Below are 26,400 nucleotides of genomic sequence, written 5' to 3' on the forward strand. Positions count from 1 at the left end.
ACCAAGTTACCTTTGACAGCAAGCAAACATGATAGCATTTGGGTAATAGTGGATCGTTTGACTAAGTCTGCTCACTTTCTGCCCATTCGTGAAAATTACCGTGTTGAACAACTCGCGCAGCTATATGTCAAAGAGATTGTCTGCCGTCATGGTACTCCTTTGAGCATCATATCCGATCGCGATGGCCGTTTTATATCCCGCTTTTGGAAATCTCTCCAATCTGCGCTAGGAACTCGCTTGGACATGAGTACTGCATATCATCCTCAGACTGACGGACAGTCTGAGCGAACTATTCAAACTCTTGAGGATATGCTCCGATCTTGTGTTCTTGATTTTGGAGGTAATTGGGATTCACACCTACCTCTGGTCGAGTTCTCTTATAATAACAGCTATCATTCCAGTATCGGTATGGCCCCATTTGAAGCACTTTACGGTCGTAAGTGCCGCTCCCTGATTTGTTGGAGCGAAGTGGGTGAAGCTCAAATCACAGGACCCGAACTAGTTCAAGAGACAACCGATAAAATCGCCAAGATCCGTGATCATCTACTGACTGCCAGAAGCCGACAGAAGAGTTACGCAGATCGCAGGCGAAAGCCTCTCGAATTTCAAGTTGGTGATCTTGTTCTCCTCAAAGTGTCGCCCTGGAAAGGTGTTGTCCGCTTTGGGAAGAAAGGTAAGCTTGCTCCTCGTTATGTTGGGCCATTCAAGATTCTCGCGCGTGTGGGAAAAGTTGCCTACAGACTTGACCTGCCGCCCGCGCTCAGCAATGTGCATCCAACGTTCCATGTATCCAATCTCAAGAAATGTTTAGCTGACGAGAACCTTCACATTCCACTTGATGAAGTTCAAGTTGACGAATCCATGCATTTCGTTGAGAAGCCTGTTGAGATTATGGATCGCGAGGTTAAGCAAACCAAGCGCAGTCGCATCCCTATCGTGAAAGTTCGCTGGGAGTCCAAGCGCGGAGCCGAGTTTACATGGGAAAGGGAAGATCAGATGAAGATCAAGTACCCGCACCTGTTCTCTGCGCAACCTACTTCGAGATAAATTTCGGGACGAAATTTCTTAAAGTAGGGGAGACTGTGACATCTGTCCCGATCCGACCCGACCCAGGTACCCGTTTTCTGATCCGATTCTTTTTATGATTTAAAATTTAATTATATTCTTTTAAAGCTTGACATTTAAAATATATATATTACTAATAATATTTTCCTTCCCGCCTCTTCCCCTCTCTTCCTTTCCGCCGTCCCGTCCCTCTTCTTCTCTCCGCCTTCTTTTCCCTCTTGTTGCCGTCCCGCCCTTCTGTTTAACCTTTGAGCCTTGAACCCCCCCCCTCTCTTTAACTCTTTGCTTGCCCCTTTGGTTCTTCCCGCCTAAGGATGTCTGCGCAGCCTCGCGCGCTAGACTCCTTACAAGGAAGCCTGCGTGAAGATTGACTGTTCCTGCGTTACGCGCTAGGGACTGTAGTTCTTTCCGCGGCGCGCTAAGAACTATAGTTCTTCGCACGGCGCGCTAAGAATTGTAGATCCTCCCGCGACGCGCTGTGAATTTGTAGTTCTTCCCGCGGCGCGCGCTAAGGTTTGTTCTGTCTGCCTTCGCCCTCGCGCGCTCAATCTTCTCGTGTGCGCAGCTTTCTCGCGCTGTCTTGTGTCCTTTCTTCTGTTTTAACTTGCTTGTTTGCTTTTGATATCTTATCTTTTGTGCTGTTGACCTGACCTATCTTATGTCTGAAAAGTTACTTTCGGCGCAGCATGCGTACCAACCCCATTGGCTGACAGAAAAAGTGACTGACATTATCTTTTGAGATCTGCTTTTCCCATGCTTGACCAGTACCTTTATCTGAACCGCCCATGCTTTTACTGTTACCTGTCAGCTTTTCCCTTGTCCCCTGCAGCTGCCATATCTTTTGATATCTTTTGCTTTTGGAATCTTTTGCTTTTGTTATCTTTTGCTTGATCCTGTTGAAGATCTTTTCCTTTTTTTTAGGGATTGTGTTCCCTAGGGTTTCCCTATAAATAATAATGCTATTTTCTTAACACTACACACACAAACACTTATTATCTTCCTTGCTCTCTGCCGTTGATCCTCTGCCGTCTCCTCTCTCTGCCTTCGTCCTCTCTCCTGTTCTGCCCAGATTCCCGGTAATATATAATAATATATAATAATTTGTTTAAGTTACTTATTAATTATGCTAACTTATAATCGAGACTTAAAACAAATCATTAAAACAATAATCTTATTCATAGGTTAACTTGTGCTTGTTTAAAGTTGGTTCTTGCACTATCTTTCAACGCATCTTTATCAAGTGAGTAATCTCGTACCTAATCCCTTTTTATTTTTAATGTTTTGGGATGTTCATGTGTTCATACAAACTTAGAGTCTTAAACTTGTTTATGAACTTTAGTCGCGCAGTATCCCATGTGTTGAGGACGTTTACTTGGCTGTTTATTTGTATTTGTGTATCATTAACCGCTTTGTTCGGCCTATTCCGAAGTTTTCATGGATCCATTAGATGAACACGGGAGACCTATCGTTTACGGTTTTCTTTGTTTACACTTGCACCGATGTTTTTCTTGTTTTTGTGCTCATTTGGGAGCACGGATTGAACTATGAACTATGATCTATTTAGGCTTGATCACAATCTGATTACGCCCTTGTTAAACACCAGACATACACGTGTTGCGCGCAGTGATTATCTATTATCTATTAAACTTGATTTCTCACCAACACGCAAGTGTTTGACGTTTTATTTTAACACATGTTCAGGTTTGCTGTAGCTACATTTGGAGCTTGTGGACACGTAGGATGATTTTACTTTTGGACCTAGATTAAAATGTATCAAGACAAGTTATTGTTGTTCGAATATTTTGCCTTATAATATATTGATTTATGTTGATTTGTGTTATCTTGTGTTTACGTTGCGCGTGCGCGAATGAATATATTAAATATTGACACCCAATAGTGTCACGAGTAATGAAACAATATGTGGCGCCCCGATGTATAATCCGCCTTTGGTCGGGGTGTTACACCACCTAGTTTTGACCACGAGGCAAGCACATCGGTTGTTAGACGCGTACGAGGCGACAGCGTGGACAACGCCTGTCAGAGATCGGGCGTCAGACGCAGGGGCGACGACGACGATGGTGCTTATGATGCGGCGCTTAGATAGATTTATATATTCTGTTTTATTTGTACGAACTCGTTGTTTTATATGAATTACTTGTTTTAGTGATATATGTGTTTATTGTTTTGAACGAACTCCTAAAAATCGAGTCGGTTGTTAGTAACAACTATTTAAAATATATTTATAATACATCAAAAAACAAAAATTATTAGAAAACTATTTTTAAAAAAATAATTTTATAAAAAGAAGAAATAAATGGAAAGGATAAAAAAACATAACACGACAAAAAATGTGGGTTTTGCTAGAAAAGCCCCTACACGCGGCGTATAGCTCTACGCGTCACGTATAGGGGGTTTTTTTTAGCCAAACCCCTTGGTGTCTAGAAAATCCGTTGGCTAGTATAGGGTTATAAAGGGGGTTATACCCCGCCCATATAGAGCCTCATGTAGTCTTATACGGGACGTATAAGAAGTGTTTCTAGTAAAACCCTTTAGAAACAGTTCACTTTAAACGTACTATGACCTTTCTCAAATGTCAATATTTATCATACGGTAGAAATCAAAATCCACCAGCCGAAAGCGGTCGGCGACGGTGTACCCTTTGCCAAAATCCACTACTCGAATCAAGTAGTCGATGAACGCCACAAATATTTAATTTTTTGTTTTCTACCCTAGTTTGAGAATTCATAAAATGGAAAATAAATTGATTACTTTGACTGCCAGCCACCTGTCGCCTTTTAATTCGTTCTCAAACATTCGCCGCTTACATAAACCCTCACACGCACCACAAATCCTTTCCCATCAAACCACACACACACGCTTAAACCCTATCGATCCAGGTTTTTTCCGATCATTTTTCTCGCTTCCGTAATCCATTTCCTTCCTATTATTTTGCTGTTAATTTTATCACTTTCACCAGTTTATTTGAATTTCGACTGGTTCTAGGGTTTGTTAATAAATCTGTATTCATGTAGATCTGTTAACTTTCACTGATCCATTATGTCAACTGCTTATAACAGCGAGCAGAAGCTATTTAGATCTGTGAATTAAAACTTTTCCGGTTATTGTTGTTAGATTTAGTGAAAAACTGTATGGTTGTGTGTACTGTGTAGTTTGTTTTGATAATATATTAGGCAAATATGGTGGATTCGGTGTTTATTTCGCTACAAATTGGCTCACTATGCATCCTGTATATTGCATAAGGGAGAGTGTGCAATGTGTTCATTTGAAAACAGTGATTGATTTTATGTTCTGTTAACTAGTGTTGTAAAAATCGCTAGGCGCTAGTCAGGAGGTAGGGTAGGGACTAACGATTAATCGGATTGGATTCTGTATGTAGCCTTTTTAATATACATATATATACCAAGTTTTATATATAAAATTTTCAATGTTGACCGATTTATTTTTGACCGTATAGCGATTAATTGGCGACTAGTCGGTGGGGTCCCAACTAGCGACTAATCGGGATTGATGGCTGCCTAGGCGGGGGGCGGGGTTATTGCAATCATGACTGTAGCTTGAATTGGTACATCTAGATCTTGTTCATAGAATGCTGATCTGATTGTTTGGGGTTTTCCTGCAGATTAAGCTTAATTATAAAAAATGGTGCAAACTGAAGCTTCGCGTGAAGAAAATGTGTACATGGCTAAATTAGCAGAGCAGGCGGAGAGGTATGAAGAAATGGTGGAGTTCATGGAGAAGGTTGTGAAGATTGCGAATTCTGAAGAGTTGACTGTTGAAGAAAGAAATCTTCTTTCTGTGGCTTACAAGAATGTGATTGGTGCAAGGAGAGCTTCATGGAGGATCATATCTTCCATTGAATAGAAAGAGGAAAGCCGTGGGAATGAAGATCATGTTGCCATTATCAAGAACTACAGGGGTAAAATTGAGACCGAGTTGAGCAAAATCTGTGATGGCATCTTGGCCCTTCTCGAGTCTCATCTGATTCCCTCTGCATCCTCTGCTGAATCTAAAGTGTTCTACTTGAAGATGAAAGGTGATTATTATAGGTACCTAGCTGAGTTTAAGACAGGACCTGAAAGGAAGGAGGCTGCTGAGAATACCTTGCTAGGATACAAATCTGCTCAGGTAGATGAATAATTATGATGATGATGATTATCGAGATTTAATTTTTTCAATACTTTGATTTGTGAAACTGGTTTTTATAGGATATTGCTTTGGCTGATTTGGCTCCCACCCACCCAATAAGGCTCGGTCTTGCTCTCAACTTCTTGGTGTTCTATTATGAAATTCTCAACTCACCCGACCGTGTTTGCAGTCTTGCTAAACAGGTAATGCTCTATTTTTAGCAATATCAGGCTATTGGACTTGGTGGTTATCCGTGATTCTATTGTTGTTGTTGTTGTTGTTGTTGGTTGTATTAACTATTAAACATGGTTGTGCGCCATTGCAGGCATTTGATGAAGCCATCTCTGAGTTAGACACACTTGGTGAAGATTCATACAAAGATAGCACATTGATCATGCAACTTCTGCGGGACAACCTCACTTTGTGGACTTCTGATGTTGCGGTATCTACTCTCTCCTTATATTCCAAATGAATTATGTTTTGAATTAAAACAATACTCTTGAATGTGTGGCGGAAGTATATATTATTTTTGTACTTTGCATTTTGCAACATGGTGGTGCAACTTGTTCTGTTATATGAATTCATATGTATGCTTGTTACTATGTTGAAGCTCATACCTTTTGTTTTTGTGACAGGACAACACAGGGGATGAGATCAAGGAGGCTTCAAATCCCGAGGACAAACAGTGATATTTATAAGTCATATGATAGTAGTAGTTGTGTTCTATGAGTAAACATATGGATTTCTGCATATTCTCTAAGGTTGCTGCTTACTAGTTTCTCATATAGATTGAGATTGTAAGCTTGCTAAGTTATTGAAGTTTGTTTTTTTGTCATGTTTTTGGTATTGGCAACTTTAGATGTTTGGAGTTTAAAAATCTTTTGTGGAATGCGACCGTTTTGGTCAGCCAGTTGCAACAAATTGTATCATGGCAAGTGTTACAACATTAACATAGTAATGTAGAGACCCTGATGCAGCATGCTGATAAGAGTGATAGGTCTCAGGCTGTACAGCATGCAAGCAAGAAGGGGGGACATCGAGAGCTGACCTGACAGTCGGTGCCAATCAGGAACACCGCCTTGCCTTTAGGAGAAAGAAGCGGGATGGTGAGAGAGAAGAGTACCTGGATTTTGGGAAAAATTGTGAAGAGTGGGAGAGCACGGGAGGCGACAGTGATTTGCGAGAACACCATAACAAAATGAGCAATATCTTTAAAAAAAAAAGCTAGAAGTAAAAACAAAGGTATAAAGAGTTATTGATTCCCGCATATCTCATCTCTTTTGAAATCTAGTAATCTTCACATATGTAGTAAAACGTAACAAAAATAAAATTATATAAATAAATAGTTTGAATTTTTAACGTACATCTACGTGTACTATAAAATTTGAAAGATACAAATCATTGATAAAAGAAAGTTTGATTCGGATTTGTTTCACTACTAACACATACTTGATAAGTTTTGCAACTATAAAAGAAGAATCTCATTTTTTTTTTCGAATGACAGGATAATTTTATAAAGATTGGTTAGCAAGATTCTAAAATAGAAATTATGCTATAGAAAATTATTCTTCCACTAATTCAAAAGGGCTTTATTCTTTTTTTATTATTTATTTTGTGATTACTTAATTATTTATTTAATATATATTAACATCAGTATATACTTGTAATAATATTTTTACACGTATAACATAATTTTATATATACTATATAATATATTATATTTATAAATATTAGGTGACCGTTAGACTCGGAGCCTAGTCAATCTCGATATATGAAACATAAGCTCAAGTTTGTTTATCAAATAGGTGTATTGTTAGGCGCAGGTGGGGGCATGTTTGAGCTCAGTACGATTCGAGCTTTTAACAACTCAATCTCAAATAATTCACAAACCATCCGACTTGTTACACCACTGGTTTAAATTCAGCATATTTTCATCATTTAACTCTACATATGGCTACTCATGATATGGCAAAATCTTGTAAATAATTTATTATTTTATAATTTTTAGGTTATTTTATAAATTTTAGGTATAACCTATATAAAAGAAACTAAATCCACACCGACTAAATCTAACCTTTACAGAAAATCACAACTTTTATTAGTCACATTTTAATAACGATCACATATCTTGGTAATAAACAAACATTAATATCACAATCATTCAAATATTTTTGGGTACCTTTTCAAAAGAAAAAAAAACGAGGAATAATAACAATAATAATAACTTTATATGAGTTTTTTACCAAACTAGTGTAGTTGGAAAAAATATTTATTAATTTAGTGTAGTTTGAAAACTATTTACCAAAATAGGTGTTTTCTTGAATTTGTTTGCCTCTCTCCTCTATTAATTGGATAAAACTTAATTCTCATTATTTATTAATAATTCACTAAAATATAAATCTTACACTTTTTTATTTTGTTTTAAAAACCTTTTAGTGTGATGTTTTATTGTTTTATATATACACACACTCGAGAATTATTTTTGAAGATGGGCACAGTCAACTAATTAAGAATGCAAATTTTATTTTTAATTTGGTATACAATTTCTTATTCTAAAATTAATAATCACTAATAATTTATATTGGCTTTTATTTTTTAATAAAAAAACTAGCAGATCGAGTAAAGGGATAAATTAGTTATTTTCTTCTTAAAATAAAGACTAGTTAAAAAGATAAAAGCTAAATTAAATTATTAGTTATTATTATTTTTTCGTTTATTACAGTTAGAATAATAAATTGTATAGCAAACCAAAAATAAAAATTTGTCTTCTTAACTAACCAGGCTGTACCCATCTTCAAAAATAATTATTGTATAACATCAATACTACTACTACTAATAATAATTAGTAAATACATATAATAGTAATAATAATAACTAAATAAAACCTAATAATAATAATAACACCACGCTAGCTAAAAGGTATAAAACAAAATAAAAAAAAGTGTAAGATTTATATTTTAGTGAATTAGTAATAAATAATGAGAATTAAGTTTTATCTAATTAATAAAAAAGAGAGGCAAACAAATTCAAAAAAACACCCACTTTAATAAATAGTTTTCAAACAACACTAAATTTGTAAATATTTTTTCCAACTACACTGTTATAGTATATATCACCACCCCAAACACTCGCAGCAAATCACCACTTCATTCTTGAGTAAACTCCTTTTCTAAACACTTCCAATGGCCGTCAATAATAATAATATTAATAATGAAGCCGTCATCGCCTGGTACGTCTATTATTTCCTCACTATCACCGTCACCCACCACCGCCAATCTCACTTTGTTTTATATGTTTTAGGGGTTCGGGTGAAGACGGCCAATTAGGACTTGGAGACAACGAAGAGAAAGAATGGGTTTCACCCGTCACATCTCTCGCTTCCGTCTCCGTTCGCTCCGTCGTCGCCGGCAGCCGTAACTCTCTCGCCGTTTGTGACGACGGCAAGGTATCGTAACACTGTGCTAGGCTAGGGTTATCAAAATATCTTATTTTATTATTATTACTAGTTACTAATTAGACCACCCTTAAAACCAGGCCGTCCCCCAGAATGGTTTAAGATAAAAAATTCGGGCCTCATTTAGTCATTATAATTTTTTAAAAGAGCTTATTGGGTTACGAATGAGGAGCCGAGCCACTCGTTCAACTTACACAAAGCTTGAGCCTGAGCCCGAGCTCGAGCTCGGACCGTTATTTATGAATTACTTTTTACATATTTATAAATATTATTTTTATATATTTTTTAATTATAATTTTTCACATAATATATATATATATTATTTAGTTATTTTTTCGTAGCATTATATATATAATTAAATATTATATATATAGAGATAGATATATTTATATATTATAAAATTTGTATAAATGGCATGCTTGTTTATGCTCACAAGCCGGCTCGAGCTCGATAAGTGAAGCTCAGGCTCGTTTATTAAACGATCTTACTTTCAGGCTCGAACTCATTTAAGCCCAGCTCGATCCACCTTTTTCATGAGATCTCGAGTAGCTCGGGAGCAGCTTAGCTCGTTTGCACCCTTTGTTATGATTTCGGTTGTGCATTTTTTTTTTATAGAAGTGGCTTAAATGAACTTGGTTATAACATTAAGAATATATATTTAAAAAATATGTATAGTTTTTTTTTTTTTTAAATTCCAGGCTTACCTGTAATCGGGCCGGGAGTCACCCTCCCTGCCCCCTCGAAGCCAGCACTGGGTAAAGCTGATTAAAGTTTAGTGTTTTGGAAAATTGAGTACTTTGAAACTAATGTTTATGTTATGTTTTGCGTTTATTAGTTGTTTATGTGGGGATGGAATCAAAAAGGAACGCTGGGGCACCGGCCATTAACTAAATTCGAGAATAAGCCGGTTCAGGTTGAAACTCCAAATAACGTTAAGATTGTTCAGGTAAAACTATGATTAATCTAGTGGATGAAAGAACTAGAAAGTGGCTAGGCTTTAATTTGTTAAGTGTTGATTCAGGCGGCTATTGGCGGCTGGCATTGTTTGGCGGTTGATGATCAAGGTCGTGCTTACGCTTGGGGTATGTTTATGTAACAAAATAAAAGAAAGTAGTAGATAAATTTGGTGTTATGATTTTTAAGTAATGTTTATTAATTGGTAGGTGGAAACGAGTATGGGCAGTGTGGTGAAGAGCTTGAGAAGAAAGGTGAATCCGGTAGGATAAGGATGGATATCTTGAGTCCTCAAAGATGTGCACCAAAGCTTTCGGTTCGCCAGGTCTATTATTCATTTTCTAAAAAAAAAGGTTACTTATGTTTATACTAGTTTTACATTTTGTATGCGCTATACAGGTAGCTGCTGGTGGAATGCATTCAGTAGTGCTCACACGCGAAGGACATGTTTGGACATGGGGTCAGCCGTGGCCTCCGGGAGACATGTACATTGCTACTTTGCTTCAGTTATTATAATGCGAATAAAATGACTGATTTTTATAATGTTCATGTAGAAAACAAATTTCGACACCTGTGAGAGTACAAGGTCTTGAGAAGGTTAAGTTGATTGCGGTCGGGGCTTTCCATAATTTGGCTCTTCTTGAGGATGGAAATCTTTGGGGTTGGGGGAATAATGAATATGGGCAGCTAGGAACCGGGGATACTCAGCCCAGATCACAACCTGTTCCCGTTCAAGGATTATCTGGCCTCAAATTGGTTACTATTTTTTTTACCATCTTGAATATGATGCTGAAAATTATATTAACTATAAGTGTATGATATCTGTATTTTGACCAAAGTTTCTAAATCCATGTGATTTCAGGTTGATGTTGCTGCGGGTGGTTGGCATTCTACTGCTCTAACAGATGAAGGAGAGGTATCTCGGGTTCCATTTATTCAAGAAACTCATAATTTCCAAAACATTACAACTTCTATCTAGAACTGTAAGCGAGCTGGCTAGTTTATCTTAACAAGCTGAAATGTTGAGCTCGAGTTCGGCTCGCCAAAAGCTCGAGCCAGCTCGTGGCCCGTTGAGACAACTGTTTATTGTTATAAAAACTCAAAACAGTATTTGTAACATACTCATAATCCAGAATTTATAAACTACATAAGTAATAATTTTTATATATTAAAGTTTGGGCTATAATTTTTATGTATTAAAATTTGGGCTTCACTTTTAAACAAGGCAAATGATAATTTTCAATATTTTATTTTTCTTTCTTCAGTAAAAAATGCAATGCTGTTTTAAGTTACAAATTTATATACAATTAAGCTTTAATTTAAATGAGCCAAACTAACGTGTGAGATACGAGCCAAGCTGACCTTTGCTTAGGCTCGGCTAATTTATAAAACCGTGCAGGCTTGGCCCGGCTTGTTTACAGACAGGCCAATTTCGGGCGAGTTTTTTGAACAGCCCTTTTCATAATTCTCATCGTGTTTCTTTCGTCTTACTTCCTTTTTGGTCAAATTAAGGTTAACAGATGTTCATACATAATCGTTTTGGTCAACAGGTATACGGGTGGGGTAGAGGAGAACATGGAAGACTTGGATTTGGAGATGACAAAAGCAGTAAAATGGTACCTCAACAAGTCCAGCTTCTAGCTGGGGAAGATATTGTGCAAGTGTCATGTGGTGGTACTCATTCTGTTGCGTTGACTCGTGATGGTCGTATGTTTTCTGTAAGTAAACAACAAAGCCTTTTTGACTTTTTTTAACTTAAAACAGTTAACGCTTTTTAACTTGACCTGTTTGAACTGTTAGTTTGGGCGTGGGGACCATGGAAGATTAGGGTACGGTAGAAAGGTGACAACTGGTCATCCATCAGAAGTGCCCATTAACCTACCGCCACCAAAAGGTGAGGATGGCAGTGAACCAGGGCGGTGGTGTGCTAAATATGTGGCGTGTGGTGGCCGGCATACGATTGCAATTGTTGAATGGCAAGCTACTGAGGCGGATGAGTTGATGTGATGAAGGTTTCATTAGAACAATCTTAATCTCTGGAGTTATTTAAGTTGAAAGCTTGCTATGAGTTTGTTTCAAGTTTTGTGAGTTGCTTTGTGAAACAAGTGGTTGATGCAATGCAGGTGTGACATGGTTTCTTCATATTACCAAACATGATATATTATTTTATTTCCTTCACAAATGACCCATGTGCCTTCTTCTTTCCGAAAACATGTGATTGCGTGGTTTGTTGGAGTGAATTTACGGAGGTGCACAGGGGGAGGATAGTGTGAATGTGTGATTAAGTTCTTGTTGGAGTGTGGAGAAAGATTTAGTGTTTTGTAATGGTTTTAGGTTGCTGGAAAGTATGGAGGATCGTCCGAGAATGTTGTTGCAGGGACGATAGGACATAGAAAAGAATGCCTCTATGGCAGGGAATATTGTTTTTGTTTTTTAAACTAAGGGCGTAACTGAGCCTAGCCCGAGCTTTTTTACGTTTGAGCTTGGTTTATGAACAGTTTTTTGAGCTTGAGCTTGAGATCAGTATGTTTCAAGCTTATATCTAAAGTTCGAGTTGGTTCATATATACACACACACAATATTTTATATATACTTATTTTACATATATATTATAATTATTTTTACATATAAGATAATATATATTAATATATTATCTATATTTTATTCATAATTTTGTACATAATAATAGTTATAAAGTTGTATATTTAATATGTAAAATAAAATTTATATTAACAATGGGCTGGTTTGCAAGTTGGTTTGAACTTGACAAGTGATGCTGGGGATTGGGCTTATTTATTTAGCAAACTTGTTTTAGGCTTGAACTCGTTTGAGCTTGGCTCAATTCGAGCTTTTAACAAGCCGATCCCGAGCAACTCGAGCGATTTAACCTTTTTGCACCCCTAGTTTTTTTAAGCAAAGGATGTAAACAATCTAAGTCGTGCCTGAGCTTGCCTAGGATTGTCTTGATTTATGAGACTCGAGCTTGGCTCATTTTGATACATGAGAGCTTAGAGCTTGACCCGTGAGCCTTTCTTTAAGCTCAAGCTCGAATTGTTTATTCTATATACTATATATAATACAAATTCAGTGGACCTCTTAAATTATAAGAGGTACAAGTATGATTGCTTAATGTACAAAATATAATACATAAAATTATAAGATTTTAGCGCAATATAGTCTTTTAATAACCTCACTCATTCAAATGTTAACATTATTTACTTAAAAATAGTTACTAATATAGACCTTCAACTTTAATTAAATTTTATAAATTTATAGAATAGTCACACATATAACCCTTATTTTAAATCAACCACCCTCATGATTGACCGTAACTTTCTAACGCGTAAATTTTTTTAAATGACACTATAAAAACGAGCATTTTATCTTTAAATTGAGTATGATATTGCTATACTTTTTTAATTAAAAAAATAACATGATATGTAATTATGAATTAGGATCGACAACGGGTTGGGTAAAGTCGGGTCGGGCATAAATCCATTTAATGTATGTTATCTTAACTTTAATCAAATTTTGTTAATTTAAGTTACAGTTTTGACCTCCATGTTTATCCATATATTTACTCAAATTTGTTTATTATTATTATTATTATTTGTTTCTTTTTCTTTGTTTTACAAAAATATGATTAAAAATACTTAAATTATATAAATATCAAAATAATCAAGACAAACTCTACTTTTAACATTTCAGCTTTAATTTTAATATGAGGTAAGTTGGCTTAGTATGAAGCTCGAGCTAGCCTTGGCTCAACTAGACTTGGTTCACTGACGACCTATAAGTGATGTTCTCCATTGCATTGTGCCGACACCTAACTAGTATTTACTAATTCATATGCATTTTTACTAAGTTTTACACACTTTGAGAAAAACTTTAAATATGTTTAAACTCGGGTTAAGCTCATGTGTAATACCTTAATACATAGAGCCTAGAGGTAAAAAGTACTCAAAATTCACAAGTCCTTTTTTTTTCTTTTTTTTTAATTGGACGTAGTAGCTCGCGAACAACTCAGCTGGTTTCCGGTCTCATCGGATTGTAGATGCCCCCTTTCCCTCTACCAGAACTAATTTGTTCAGTTTGTTTACTCTCCCACCAAATTAATGTCCGTTCCCGCCAATCTCTTGAATCAAATCAGGTAACCCGCTTCTTGTTTTCTCCGTTGAATTGATAAATTTAATGAGTGATAGAAAAGGAATATTATACAGCTGGCTGTTGTCGAGTGTTTCCGAACTCGTCAGCCTGTTGGAGTGAACGTAAGCGTTCATCCAACTCAGCTTGGAATTCCTTCTGACGTGCTTCCGCCCACGCTTTAACTTGATCAAGTGTTTGGCGGGGGAGCCTCGTCTGTTGTCTCTCCAACTGGGTATCGGTGAATCCCAGTGAAGGATTGTTTACTGCACTTGCCCCGGCTTGGGTAACCGGGGTAGTGTTCGTAAAAATTGTGTACTCGCCGGTGTTCCCCCCAGTAGCTGGGGTTGTGGTTACCGGGGTTTCTTGGTCACTCGCTGGCCTTGGCACCGGAGTAACACTAAGTGACCCCGGCAGATTACAGATAATCTTAGGGTCAAGTAGATGTTTCCCACTAGGGTTAGGTCCGGCAAAGATGGTTATTCTTCTGATGACCTGCAAAACAGACACCGTGAGCTCGTCACTGAGAAGGGGGGGGACTTCCTTGTGACCACCCTCCGGCGTGAGAATCAGACTAGATTGCTCTGAATATAAATGTATATTAAGAGAAATAGCTAGAGCAGATAAGATATGTGATGGTATAAGATAGTATATGATAAGATGTGATTTCCATACCGTTCCAAGGTGTTGGAGTATTTATAGCCGAAGGTAGGTTTCCAAGCAGGTACAGCCAGCTGTATAATATTCCTTTTCTACCAACTGTGGGCTACGCACGTGCCATGCTGGTGGTTGGTGGGTAGGCAGCGGCTGATAGTGACATGGCCGGCTGTGTACTATTTCTTTTCCACCAACTGCAGGCTATGTACATGCCACGACAAGGGTTGGTGAGTAGGCAGCGGCTGATAGTGACATTAAGTACTAGAGCGTGCTGCTCGTCGTACTGTTGTCAGTGAGCTGTCACCCTGTGATTGGTTCATGGGCTGCTTTGGTCAGATCTTGTCTATTTTGTCCATACCTTGGCAGGTATAGTACAAAAGATCCTCCAGAAGCGTACGGACTGGCTCATTTGGGCGGGAGTATTCCCGCCTTGCTCATTCCTTCTTCAGGCGACATTACTGAATTATTGAGAGTTAGTGCCTTGTGCGTGTAGCCTTACTATTAGTGCGGGTAGCCTCCGCTGATGGCTTGTATCCGCAGCTGCGGGAACAGGCGGGGTACTTCACCATTGGGAGGCTTTTCCTGCGGGAACAGCTGGCGTATGCGCGTAAGGTCTTCATCTCTCTGAGCATGGTGGGTCCTGCGGAACCAGTTGGTCTTTGCGCAGACGTCCCTCTTCAAGGTGAGTCTTGCGGGTCCAACTGGGCTATGCTGGGACCTACCTCTTCAAGTCCCCCCAGTCCAATGTTCTTCTTGTTGGAATACCGTATGCCCGAGACACATAATTAGGTTAATGTGGCTAGCCGTGTTTGATCCAAGTCGGGTCATACCCAATAACGAGTTAGACACACACCAATTATGTATTTGTTAAGATAAGATCTATAAGACAAATACAGAACACGACACATTCAGAAAATCGGGTTTCTGAATACTTACTTGAAAGTGTTAAATAAATTAATTGGTTAATTTATTTATTCAAATAATTATTATTGGAATGATTATTTAACTATATGTTCTTTTGTAAAATGGTTTATAAAAGATGGGGTGTTTATATATTTTATAAAGTATAAAATAAATAAATAAAAAATAAAATAAAAAAAAATAATAATTTTATTTGGGGCCGGTTTTGGGTGGGCCCCACACCCCAAAAGTTTTGGTCAAAAATCTTGTCATGGATATGGTATAGATTGAGTAAACTTCACTTGACCAAAATACCTAACATATGATGTGAGAAAGGTTTTGTTTTATATCTTTGAAACAAGTAACCAAACATAACTTTCAAGTAAGCAAAAAGCAACTCTTTCTTTCTTTCTTGGTTTTGGTTTTCGGCCAAGAACAAAAGAAGAGGCTCGGGTCTCGGTTTCTCGTGTTCAAGCTTCCTAACATAGCTCGGTGTGTGTTGGAGGCTCGGGGTATATTCTGTTTGAGGATTTTCTTTTGAAAGTCTAGCTTCAACATCATCATCTTCTTCAACATCAACTACACTCTTAAAGGGTTAAGAATGTAAGTGTTTATAGTTTTGATAGTTTAGTTTTTCCGTATCATTTGATCCTTGCTTCGGGTTTCTAGTATATAGATTATTGGTAATCTTATGACTTGAATAAACTAGGTTGTTCATGAACATATCTTATATAAACTTGTAATATATACATATATAAACACATGGATACATATGTTTAGTTTGTAAATATCACGCTTCCGCCTTAATTGCGACTAGTTAAATGGTTAACTTAGTATAAAATATTCATAGAAACCCAACAAATGGCATCAAGAGCCGGGATACGGGAAACTAAGCTTCGGGTTTTCGGTTTTATATTTTTCCCCTTGAAAGATTTTATACAAAAATAAACATGCATGATTTTTTGTATTTAATCTTGTTATTATTTTTGGCTTTGTTCAAAAAAAAAAAAATATATATATATATATATAAAACCGAGTACATGGGCCGAAGCCCAATTCGGTTGTTATTGGGCCGAAGCCCACTTCATTAGGTTAATGGGTTAACCGAGAAGAAAAAGGAGGGGAGAAAGTTAAATGGGCCGAAGCCCATTTTGTTAAATGGGCCGAAGCCCATGAGACTTTTATTGGGCCGAAGCCCATGTGTTTTGGACAAGTGGGCCGAAGCTCATAATCAAGTTATTGGGTCAAGCCCAAATGGGTTGGGCTAGGCCCGATAAGGCAAAAGGGGTTTTGGAACGGGTTCCTAAGACATAACGGGTTATGTTTGTTAAAACTAGACCGAGCCGTAGACCATATGGATGTTTGTTGTGATTGTTATTAATTATTCAAAGTTTCGGTTTGTAATAATTAATTAGGGGCAATTTTGTAATTATTTATTCATATGGGTATGTAATAAATAGTTTATTTGTAATATCTTTATTTTATAGAAAAAATGTATTAGGACATTTGTTATGTAAATTTAAAGAAGATTGCAAAATTGGAAGTTTGGGCCTTATTGGGCCGGGTATGGTGATAATGGGTCTCACAAGCCCATTAAAGGGATTCAAGCCCAAAAGGACCTAAGCCCACCCATTGAGCCCAAATGGAAGCTTATGGAAGCTAAGGCCCAAGTTCAAACCCAATGGATTACAACGGGGTTGAAGAAGATGCTCGAAGCATTTGGATGCGGGATCGAGTGGGAGCTACAACATCCATGTGTCATGTGTCCCTTAGGATCGGACCTAAGACACACACTTGTTTCGGCTAACAAGTGTGGTCTAACTTAGTGGCTCATGTCTAGTATTATTGTGTATGCTTGTTAATGATTGTTTGTTTATGTGGTTGCTAGATATTAGGATATCAACTTCGTCACATAGAATTAATTAACAAAGCATAAAACGGGTTCTAATAATTATCGGTAATTACGTGACACGTAGTTTAATAAAATGGATTTATTAACTAGCCGTCTCACGCCCATAATAAAATGGTTTTATTATAAATTAGAATTTTGAAAATGGTTTCAAAATAATCATGTTACTAAATGCATGTTAGAACATGATTTAAAGTTTTACAACTAGAATTATTAAAACTAAAAATCCCTTTTAAAATTAAGGATAACAGGTTAAACACCATCCTTTTGTATAACGCTTAACATATTAGTAAGCTCTTAGTGGGAAAAAGGTCACCTAACCGCGTAGAGTAAATTAATATGTTGAGGTAATTTTGGCATATAAATGGGAAAAAGGTCACCTAACCGTTTGTATGTTAATATTACAAGTTGATACAAGTAGGACGACTTAAATTAGAACAATGTGAAGAGGGTCACCCAAGCATGGGGTCTAATAGGTGTTGATGGGATAAACATGCCGACACGAAATATGATTTCGAACCGGTCCCATAAACTCTAGAAGTTGCAAAAGGGTTTGCAATTGTTATGAATAACTACCTTGATAAACCGACAATGGGAAAAAGGTCACCTAACCGGAGTCGGGTTTATCGTTGGATTCTAGATTTTAATTATTAATTATATTTGGTATATATAAAAGGGTATTAATAATTAAAAAGGTAAAACACTAAAATGAACTTGATTAAAATTCTGCAGATGGCCGCACACGTCGACGACAACATAATCCCTAACGTCCAAAATGTATCTCTCCGATCTATTCTCGCTAAAGACCGTCTTAACCACAATAACTTTTCGGATTGGTTCCGAAATTTAAGGATTGTTCTAAAACAAGAAAAATTATATCATGTTTTGGAAACACCTATCCCCAATGAACCGGAAGAGGGAAGTGAGGTCGAATATATGAATTGGGTCCAACACACGGAAGATTCCATTCAAGTGTCATGCCTCATGTTGGCGACTATGGTTCCCGAAATCCAAAAGGATTTCGAAAACCATAATGCGTACGACATGATTACTCAACTTAAGGAAATGTTCCTTAAGCAATCAAGAGTTGAAAGGTTCGAAACGGTTCGAGCCTTGCATGCATGTAGAATGGATGATAATCAACCAGTTTCAACTTATGTGCTTAAGATGAAAAGTTACATTGATCGCCTCGCCAAGCTCAATTGTCCCATCTCAAAAGAGTTAGCAACGGATTTGATCCTTAACTCTTTGTCGAAAAGGTTCGACACTTTCGTGTTAAATTATAACATGAACGGGTGGGACAAAAACATTGGAGAACTTCACTCAATGCTTAAAACAGCCGAAGCGAGCATGGGTAAAAGGGTTTTACCCGTGTTTGCGATCAATGAAGGTAGATCCAAGAATCGATCTCAACCCAATCCTAAGGCTAAGGTAGCAAAAAGAAAGGGTCCTCCTGTGCATCTTTAGGGTAAGGGCAAATCACCGGTTATGGCAAAGAAACAAAAGGTTGTGGAACCGAGGGGTCATAAGGATGATCCTTGTTTTGGTTGTGGGGAGACCGGACATTGGAAACGCAATTGCCCGGTCTACCTAAAAGAGCTAAGAGACAAGAGGAATGCGGGGCATGCCTCGGGTAATGTCTTTATGATTAATATTGAGCTAAATCTTATTTCTTCTAACACATGGGTATTGGATACCGGATGTGGAACTCATATTTGCAATTGGTTGCAGGGGTTCAAAAGGAATGAAGACTTAAAGAAGGGCGAAGTGAGTCTTTTCATGGGCAACGGTGCAAGGGTGCACGTGGTCGCTAGAGGAGACTTCACTTTATCGCTTCCAAGTGGTTTGGAAGTTGTTTTGAGAAATGTTTTGTATGCTCCTAGTTTGACTAGGAACATTATTTCCGTGCACCTTCTTAGACAATGTAACTTTGACTTTAAATTTGTAAAATCAGAAATGCATGTATCATCTAATGGTATCTTTTATTTTAAAGCTGTACCAAACAACGGTATTTATGAATTGGTTCATGACAATACCTCAAATAGCTCATTATATCAAACTTCCACTAAAAGACTCAAAAAGGATTTGAGTGATTCCTACATTTGGCATTGTCGTCTTGGACACATAAACAAGAATCGTGTAAATACTCTCCAAAAGAATGGTCTTTTGAAAACAAATGAGTTAGGTTCGTTTGATGAGTGTGAATCTTGTATTCAAGGCAAGATGACCAAAGAACCTTTTAAAGGTACAAATGAAAGGGCTAAGGATTTGTTAGGTATCATACATACGGATGTATGCGGACCTCTCAAGCCCACTAGTAGGAATAGTGAAAGGTACTTCATTACCTTTACCGACGATTTTAGTCGATATGGGTATGTGTATCTAATGAAACACAAACATGAAGCCTTTGAAATGTTCAAGGAATTTCAAAATGAAGTACAAAATCAGCTCGACCGAACAATCAAAGTACTCCGCTCCGATAGAGGAGGCGAATACCTAAGTGATGCTTTTCAAAGTCATCTTAGAGATTGTGGAATTGTTTCACAGCTCACTCCTCCTGGTACTCCTCAACATAACGGAGTATCCGAGAGGAGGAATCGAACACTGTTGGACATGGTTCGATCAATGATGGCACGAAGCTCACTACCACCATCATTTTGGGGATATGCGCTACTTACAGCGGCTCGTATTTTGAATATGGCCCCGACCAAAAAGGTGGATCGAATACCCTATGAAGTGTGGCATGGAAAGGTTCCATCCTTTTCATATTTAAGGGTATGGGGATGCATAGTTTATGTTAAATGTGACACCCCAAATAAGCTTGAGGCTCGATCCATCAGATGTATCTTCATAGGATACCCAAAGGATGATATAGGATATATATTCTATGATCCTAGTGAACAAAAAGTGTTTATTTCACGCAAAGGATACTTCTTAGAAACTAGGTTCCTTATGGAAGGACCTAGTGAAAAAAGAGTGGAACTTGAAGAGGTTCAAGAATCACTGGATGATATACAGTTGGTCGATACTAGTTTTCAACACGAGGATGTTGAAGGTGATCAAATGGTTGATCATACACACGTTGCTCGCAGATCTAGTAGGATTAGTCAACCTCCCGAGAGATATGGATTTCTCGTGGATGGTTGCTACTTGGTCGATTCGGATGAACCGATCTCCTACAAAGATGCTATGTCACAACCTGATTGTGAAAAATGGCTTGAAGCCATGAGCGCCGAGATGCAATCCATGCACGATAACCAAGTTTGGGAATTGGTTGATCGTCCACTTAACTCCAAACTGGTTGGATGTAAGTGGGTCTTCAAGAAGAAGACCGATATGCATGGAAATCTAGATACTTACAAAGCACGACTTGTAGCAAAAGGTTTCACACAAACTCAAGGGATTGATTATGATGAAACCTTCTCGCCGGTCGCGATGCTTAAGTCGATCAGGATATTATTTGCCATTGCCGCTCATTTTGATTATGAGATATGGCAGATGGATGTCAAGACCGCTTTTCTTAATGGATATCTTGAGGAAGATGTCCATATGGTTCAGCCTGAAGGTTTTGTCGATCCATCTAATCCTGACAAAGTATGTAAGTTAAGGAAATCAATCTACGGGTTGAAACAAGCATCACGGATGTGGAATCATCGTTTTAATGAAGAAATCAAAGCGTTTGGTTTCGTCCAAAACGGTGATGAGGCGTGCGTGTATAAATGGGCTAGTGGGAGTATAGTCATGTTCCTTATTTTGTATGTCGATGATATACTTTTATTTGGAAATGATATACCAAGTATGGAAAGCGTTAAAGCGTGGTTAAGTAGTCGTTTCTCAATTAAGGATCTTGGAGAAGCGACATATATCTTGGGAATAAAGGTCTATAGGGATAGACAAAGGAAATTGATCGGACTCAATCAAAGTGCATACATTGATAAAATCCTGAAAAGGTTCAGGATGGAAAACTCTAAGAAAGGTTTAGTACCTATTCCTAGAGGAACCGTGTTAAGCTCATCCCAAAGTCCTAGCTCTAAGGAAGAGCAGGATAGGATGAAGCATGTTCCTTATGCTTCGGCAATAGGATCTATCATGTATGCAATGATGTGCACTAGACCGGACGTCTCGTATGCTTTAAGCATAACGAGTAGATACCAGCACAACCCAGGTGACAGTCATTGGATGGCTGTCAAGAATATATTAAAATACCTTAGAAGGACTAAGGATATGTTTTTAATATATGGGTCTGGTGAGGAGGAACTCGTCGTAAAGGGTTACGTGGATGCGAGTTTCCAAACTGACCGAGATGATTCTCGGTCACAGTCGGGATATGTCTTCATTTTGAATGGAGGCGCTGTCTCTTGGAAGAGTTCGAAGCAGGATGTTGTCGCGTTATCCACTACAGAATCTGAGTACATCGCCGCTTCAATGGCAGCCCAAGAGGCTGCATGGATGAAAAAGTTCATCATGGATCTAGGGATTATCTCTACCATTCAGGAGCCCCTAGAGATATTCTGTGACAATGAGGGTGCTATTGCACAGATCAAGGAGCCTCGTGCTCATCAGAAAACGAGGCACATTGAGCGCAGATTCAACTACATAAGGGATGAAGTTGAAAAGAGAAAGATATGTATTCATAAAGTTCATACCGATCAAAATATTGCGGACCCACTCACGAAGCTCCTCGATAGGCCAAAGCATGAGGGTCATGTTTGTGCATTAGGACTTCGGTATTCTAGTGAGTGGATTTAATCTGTATTTAGTGTTTGTAAAAGAACGAATGTAATGGGTATCTCATGAAAATTAATTATGTTTTAATTATTCAATGAGTTATGTTCTATATTTGCATGTTTAATCCTTGAATGACTTATGTTGTTCTAAACGTCCGTAGTCGATCATACTTGTGGGAACAAGTATGAAGTTAAGACTATTATGAACCCGGATTGGTTGATATTCATGTGATGAATATAGGGCATAGGTTTGCCACCAAGGTTCATAGATATTTGTGGGATACAAATATTGGACATGATCCGCTCTCAAGGATCACTGCATGGAGTTAGTGCAACTGATCATAAGTAATCCTTGAGTAAAGGCGAGTATCATTGTGTCCTTTGACCTGAGATGCATATTGGATCTGGTTTTTCATCAAGTCTGATATCTTGACTCTCTTCTTTGTTATTTCGGTAACACGATGACGTGTAAGAAAGAGCTCAGATATCATATGAGATGTCAACGAGGATGTATGCAGTCAAGATGGGATTTGTTCCTCTTATGTGTTGAGCGTTTAGATGTCTAAGGCCTGTTAAGTTAAATCATTGAGAGAATGATCACTCTGTGTCTCTTCGATTTGACAGGACATCTAGAAACAAAGGGATGTAATGATAAGACTTACCTATATCATATCAAGTATGGACTTGAAGGGGATGATGTTATTGAATGGCACTTAGTCAAACACACTAGGGGTGGTGACCTGTTGTTAGGCGGTATTCACCATTAGCATTAACTTCCTATGAGTCTCGTGCAAGTGGGAGATTGTTGGAATACCGTATGCCCGAAACACATAATTAGGTTAATGTGGCTAGCCGTGTTTGATCCAAGTCGGGTCATACCCAATAACGAGTTAGACACACACCAATTATGTATTTGTTAAGATAAGATCTATAAGACAAATACAGAACACGACACATTCAGAAAATCGGGTTTCTGAATACTTACTTGAAAGTGTTAAATAAATTAATTGGTTAATTTATTTATTCAAATAATTATTATTGGAATGATTATTTAACTATATGTTCTTTTGTAAAATGGTTTATAAAAGATGGGGTGTTTATATATTTTATAAAGTATAAAATAAATAAATAAAAAATAAAATAAAAAAAAAATAATAATTTTATTTGGGGCCGGTTTTGGGTGGGCCCCACACCCCAAAAGTTTTGGTCAAAAATCTTGTCATGGATATGGTATAGATTGAGTAAACTTCACTTGACCAAAATACCTAACATATGATGTGAGAAAGGTTTTGTTTTATATCTTTGAAACAAGTAACCAAACATAACTTTCAAGCAAGCAAAAAGCAACTCTTTCTTTCTTTCTTGGTTTTGGTTTTCGGCCAAGAACAAAAGAAGAGGCTCGGGTCTCGGTTTCTCGTGTTCAAGCTTCCTAACATAGCTCGGTGTGTGTTGGAGGCTCGGGGTATATTCTGTTTGAGGATTTTCCTTTGAAAGTCTAGCTTCAACATCATCATCTTCTTCAACATCAACTACACTCTTAAAGGGTTAAGAATGTAAGTGTTTATAGTTTTGATAGTTTAGTTTTTCCGTATCATTTGATCCTTGCTTCGGGTTTCTAGTATATAGATTATTGGTAATCTTATGACTTGAATAAACTAGGTTGTTCATGAACATATCTTATATAAACTTGTAATATATACATATATAAACACATGGATACATATGTTTAGTTTGTAAATATCACGCTTCCGCCTTAATTGCGACTAGTTAAATGGTTAACTTAGTATAAAATATTCATAGAAACCCAACACTTCTCATGAATTGTTAATAAGTGAGGTGAACTTTTGGACTTAAGCAAGGGGTTTTGAAAAGGGTTTTTAGTTTTAAGGTTTTCCGTGGGGATTCTTCCCGCGGTTTTCCTAATGTCACGTGCAGAAATTCCCGACTTTTCTGCTTGATCTTTGGGTATGATGCGGGTAGGTGTGTAACCTCCTCGCAAGTCAGGAGCGTTGAGTTTCACTTGTGTAGATTCTCCACGAGGTTTTGGTAGTTTTAGACATAGTGATCAATTATGTTAAACAACCAATTCCATCTTGGAGCTTCAAACAATCTAGTTCTCAACGTTCCCGCTATGCGGGGATGTTATTTCCCTTTCCACAAGCATGGCCTAGAAGATCCTTCTTGGTTTTAATTCCCTGCAAGTGCTAAGTATGTGAAGGGTTTCGCCTTGACACTGTACCCGCACTCGTCTTATAGTTACTTGACTTCCAAGGTATTCTTGGCTTCAATTCCCTGCAGGTGCTAAGTATGTGAAGGGTTTCGCCTTGACACTGTACCCGCACCTGTCTTACGGTTTCTTGGTTACCAAGGTATTCTTGGCTTCAATTCCCTGCAGGTGCTAAGTATGTGAAGGGTTTCGCCTTGACACTGTACCCGCACTTGTCTTACGGTTTCTTGGTTACCAAGGTAAGGGGGTATATTCCCTCTTATTTTTGAATCTTTGAATCTTTTTGACTTGCTTTATAAACGTTATATGACTTGCTCATGCATATTATAGTTTAATTTGGCACTTGTTTTGCCTCATAAATAATATATGATTCGCTCATGCATACTTTAGTTTAACTTAGCAATTTTCCAAGTGTTTTGGATAAGTTAACTTTTCGACGCGTGGTTGTCAATAGGTTAGTGTTCAGTTTCCTCTATCATGATTGTGCGGGTAGGACCGTCACTTTCATTTAGTGGGATGACCAATCTTCACCTATAACTGACCTGAGTGAAGGTTTTCCTCATCTTTTCCTTAGAAATTTTTGCCGTTTTGTGTTTATGCGGGTTTTGCCGCCTTCCACACGCAATGACTTACTTCCCCACTTATTTATGCGGTGAATACCGGCATATCAGTGTTTTGAATAAGTATAAAGGTAAGGCTATCAACACAATGTGATAAAGGAGAATCATTTCCATTAGAAGTGGCTCTAGGCCTTTTCTTTATAAGTTTGGAATTGATCTACATGTAACATTTGCGTAATTGAGCTCCATTCCATGTTCTTGGGATGGGGGTGCCATCGAGCCTTTCGAGCCGGTATGCGCCATTTCCCAAAACTTCTTTGATAATGTATGGCCCTTCCCAGACCGGGGCCAGCTTTCCTGGGCGTTCTTGGTTCGAAGCCTCGTTGTTACGCAGTATGTAGTCTCCTACATTGAAGTTGCAGAGTTTTACCCGTGTGTTGTAGTACTTTTGCATTTGTCGCTTGTAGTTCTCTTCACGCGCTGCGGCTAAGTCTCTGCGTTCCTCGGTTAGCATAAGGTCTAACCGTCTTTCCGCATCATTGTCTTCTGGCTGAATCAAGACCCTTGGTGAGGGTAAACCAATTTCGACCGGGACCATGGCTTCAGTGCCATAAGTGAGGCTGAACGGGGTTTCTCCCGTACTGGCCTTTTTCAGTGTTCTGTTTGCCCAAAGGACGTGTGGAACTTCGTCCACCCAGCCAAATCTGTGTTCCAAGAGTCTTTTCTTTATGCCGTCGACGATGCTCTTATTTGCTTATTCCACCTCCCCTTTACCCTGCGGGTGCGCCACTGAGGTAAAGGTGTGGGTGATTTGAAGTTCTTCCAGCCACTTTTGTAGCTTCTTGTCAGCAAAGTTGGTGCCGTTATCGCTCACCAAATTCTGGGGAAGTCCAAAACGACAAATAATAAATTCCCAAATAAATTTTTTGATATGTTTTGCGGTTGTTTGGGCTAAGGGTTTTGCTTCTATCCACTTGGTGAAGTAGTCGATGGCGACCACTAGAAACTGAACGTTCCCTGCTGCTGTGGGAAATGAGCCTGTCACATCGATGGCCCACTTCTGAAATGGCCATGAAGAGGTGACTGGAACAAGTTCATTCTTCGGGCGATGCGTGTTGGGTGCGTAGAGTTGGCAAGACCTACACTTTCTGATGTATGCCAGCGCATACGTATGCATCCCCGGCCAAAAGTATCCCGTGTTGTTTAGCTTAGCTACAACAGCGCGTGGACCTGCGTGTACTCCACAGATGCCCTCGTGCACTTCCCTTAGGAGGTAGCCAGGATCTTGGTTGTCCACGCATCTTAGGAGTGGGCCAAGAAAATTACGTCTGTAAAGGATGTCATCGATGAGTTGATAGTTCAGTGCTTTACAGCGTATTTTTCTTGCCTGTGTTTTTGACTCTGGTAGTATACCCGCCGCAAGGTAATTTATTATTGGTGTCATCCACGTTTCTGTACCGATTTGGATGACACAGATTTCCTTGTGCGGGACTGATGGTGCTCCAAGGAGTTCAATGCGGATGTCATTTCCCAAGTGGGTGAAGGCTAATGATGCAAGCTTGCTTAACGCATCCGCAGATTTGTTTTCGCTACGCTTGACGTGTATGACTTTACAATCGTTAAAATCGCGCATAAGGGTTTTTGCTTGTACGAGGTAC

At 38.3% G+C, this 26,400-nt stretch overlaps 2 protein-coding genes across 2 annotated transcripts; both read left to right on the forward strand.

Annotated features, from left to right (window-relative positions):
- The first annotated feature begins 4,717 nt into the window (after window positions 1-4,717).
- Window positions 4,718-6,019, forward strand: LOC143589677 (14-3-3 protein 4-like). Its single transcript, XM_077070373.1, has 4 exons — window positions 4,718-5,211; window positions 5,292-5,414; window positions 5,537-5,653; window positions 5,847-6,019. Exons 1-4 carry the CDS (start codon window positions 5,113-5,115, stop codon window positions 5,898-5,900), a joined length of 393 nt encoding a protein of 130 aa, XP_076926488.1. The 5' UTR covers window positions 4,718-5,112; the 3' UTR covers window positions 5,901-6,019.
- Window positions 6,020-8,360: 2,341 nt separating this feature from the next.
- LOC143589678 (ultraviolet-B receptor UVR8-like) lies at window positions 8,361-11,669 on the forward strand. Its single transcript, XM_077070374.1, has 10 exons — window positions 8,361-8,440; window positions 8,512-8,656; window positions 9,501-9,611; window positions 9,687-9,747; window positions 9,829-9,944; window positions 10,019-10,104; window positions 10,174-10,375; window positions 10,482-10,535; window positions 11,170-11,337; window positions 11,420-11,669. Exons 1-10 carry the CDS (start codon window positions 8,394-8,396, stop codon window positions 11,624-11,626), a joined length of 1,197 nt encoding a protein of 398 aa, XP_076926489.1. The 5' UTR covers window positions 8,361-8,393; the 3' UTR covers window positions 11,627-11,669.
- Window positions 11,670-26,400: the final 14,731 nt, after the last annotated feature.

Source organism: Bidens hawaiensis, unplaced genomic scaffold, assembly GCF_021521415.1.
Source record: "Bidens hawaiensis isolate Kalapana, Puna unplaced genomic scaffold, B.hawaiensis_p1.1 tig00037714_1, whole genome shotgun sequence".
In the NCBI taxonomy this organism is placed as follows: domain Eukaryota; kingdom Viridiplantae; phylum Streptophyta; class Magnoliopsida; order Asterales; family Asteraceae; genus Bidens; species Bidens hawaiensis.

What these genes read in the sequence shown, in the direction of transcription:
- LOC143589678 (XM_077070374.1), top strand. Translation starts at nt 8,394, where the DNA reads ATGGCCGTCAATAATAATAATATTAATAATGAAGCCGTCATCGCCTG. An exon ending in GATTATCTGGCCTCAAATTG is followed by an intron (nt 10,376 to 10,481) that starts GTTACTATTTTT and finishes ATGTGATTTCAG; the next exon opens with GTTGATGTTGCTGCGGGTGG. An exon ending in GTGATGGTCGTATGTTTTCT is followed by an intron (nt 11,338 to 11,419) that starts GTAAGTAAACAA and finishes TTGAACTGTTAG; the next exon opens with TTTGGGCGTGGGGACCATGG.
- LOC143589677 (XM_077070373.1), top strand. Translation starts at nt 5,113, where the DNA reads ATGAAAGGTGATTATTATAGGTACCTAGCTGAGTTTAAGACAGGACCT. An exon ending in TTTGCAGTCTTGCTAAACAG is followed by an intron (nt 5,415 to 5,536) that starts GTAATGCTCTAT and finishes GCGCCATTGCAG; the next exon opens with GCATTTGATGAAGCCATCTC. An exon ending in TGTGGACTTCTGATGTTGCG is followed by an intron (nt 5,654 to 5,846) that starts GTATCTACTCTC and finishes TTTTTGTGACAG; the next exon opens with GACAACACAGGGGATGAGAT.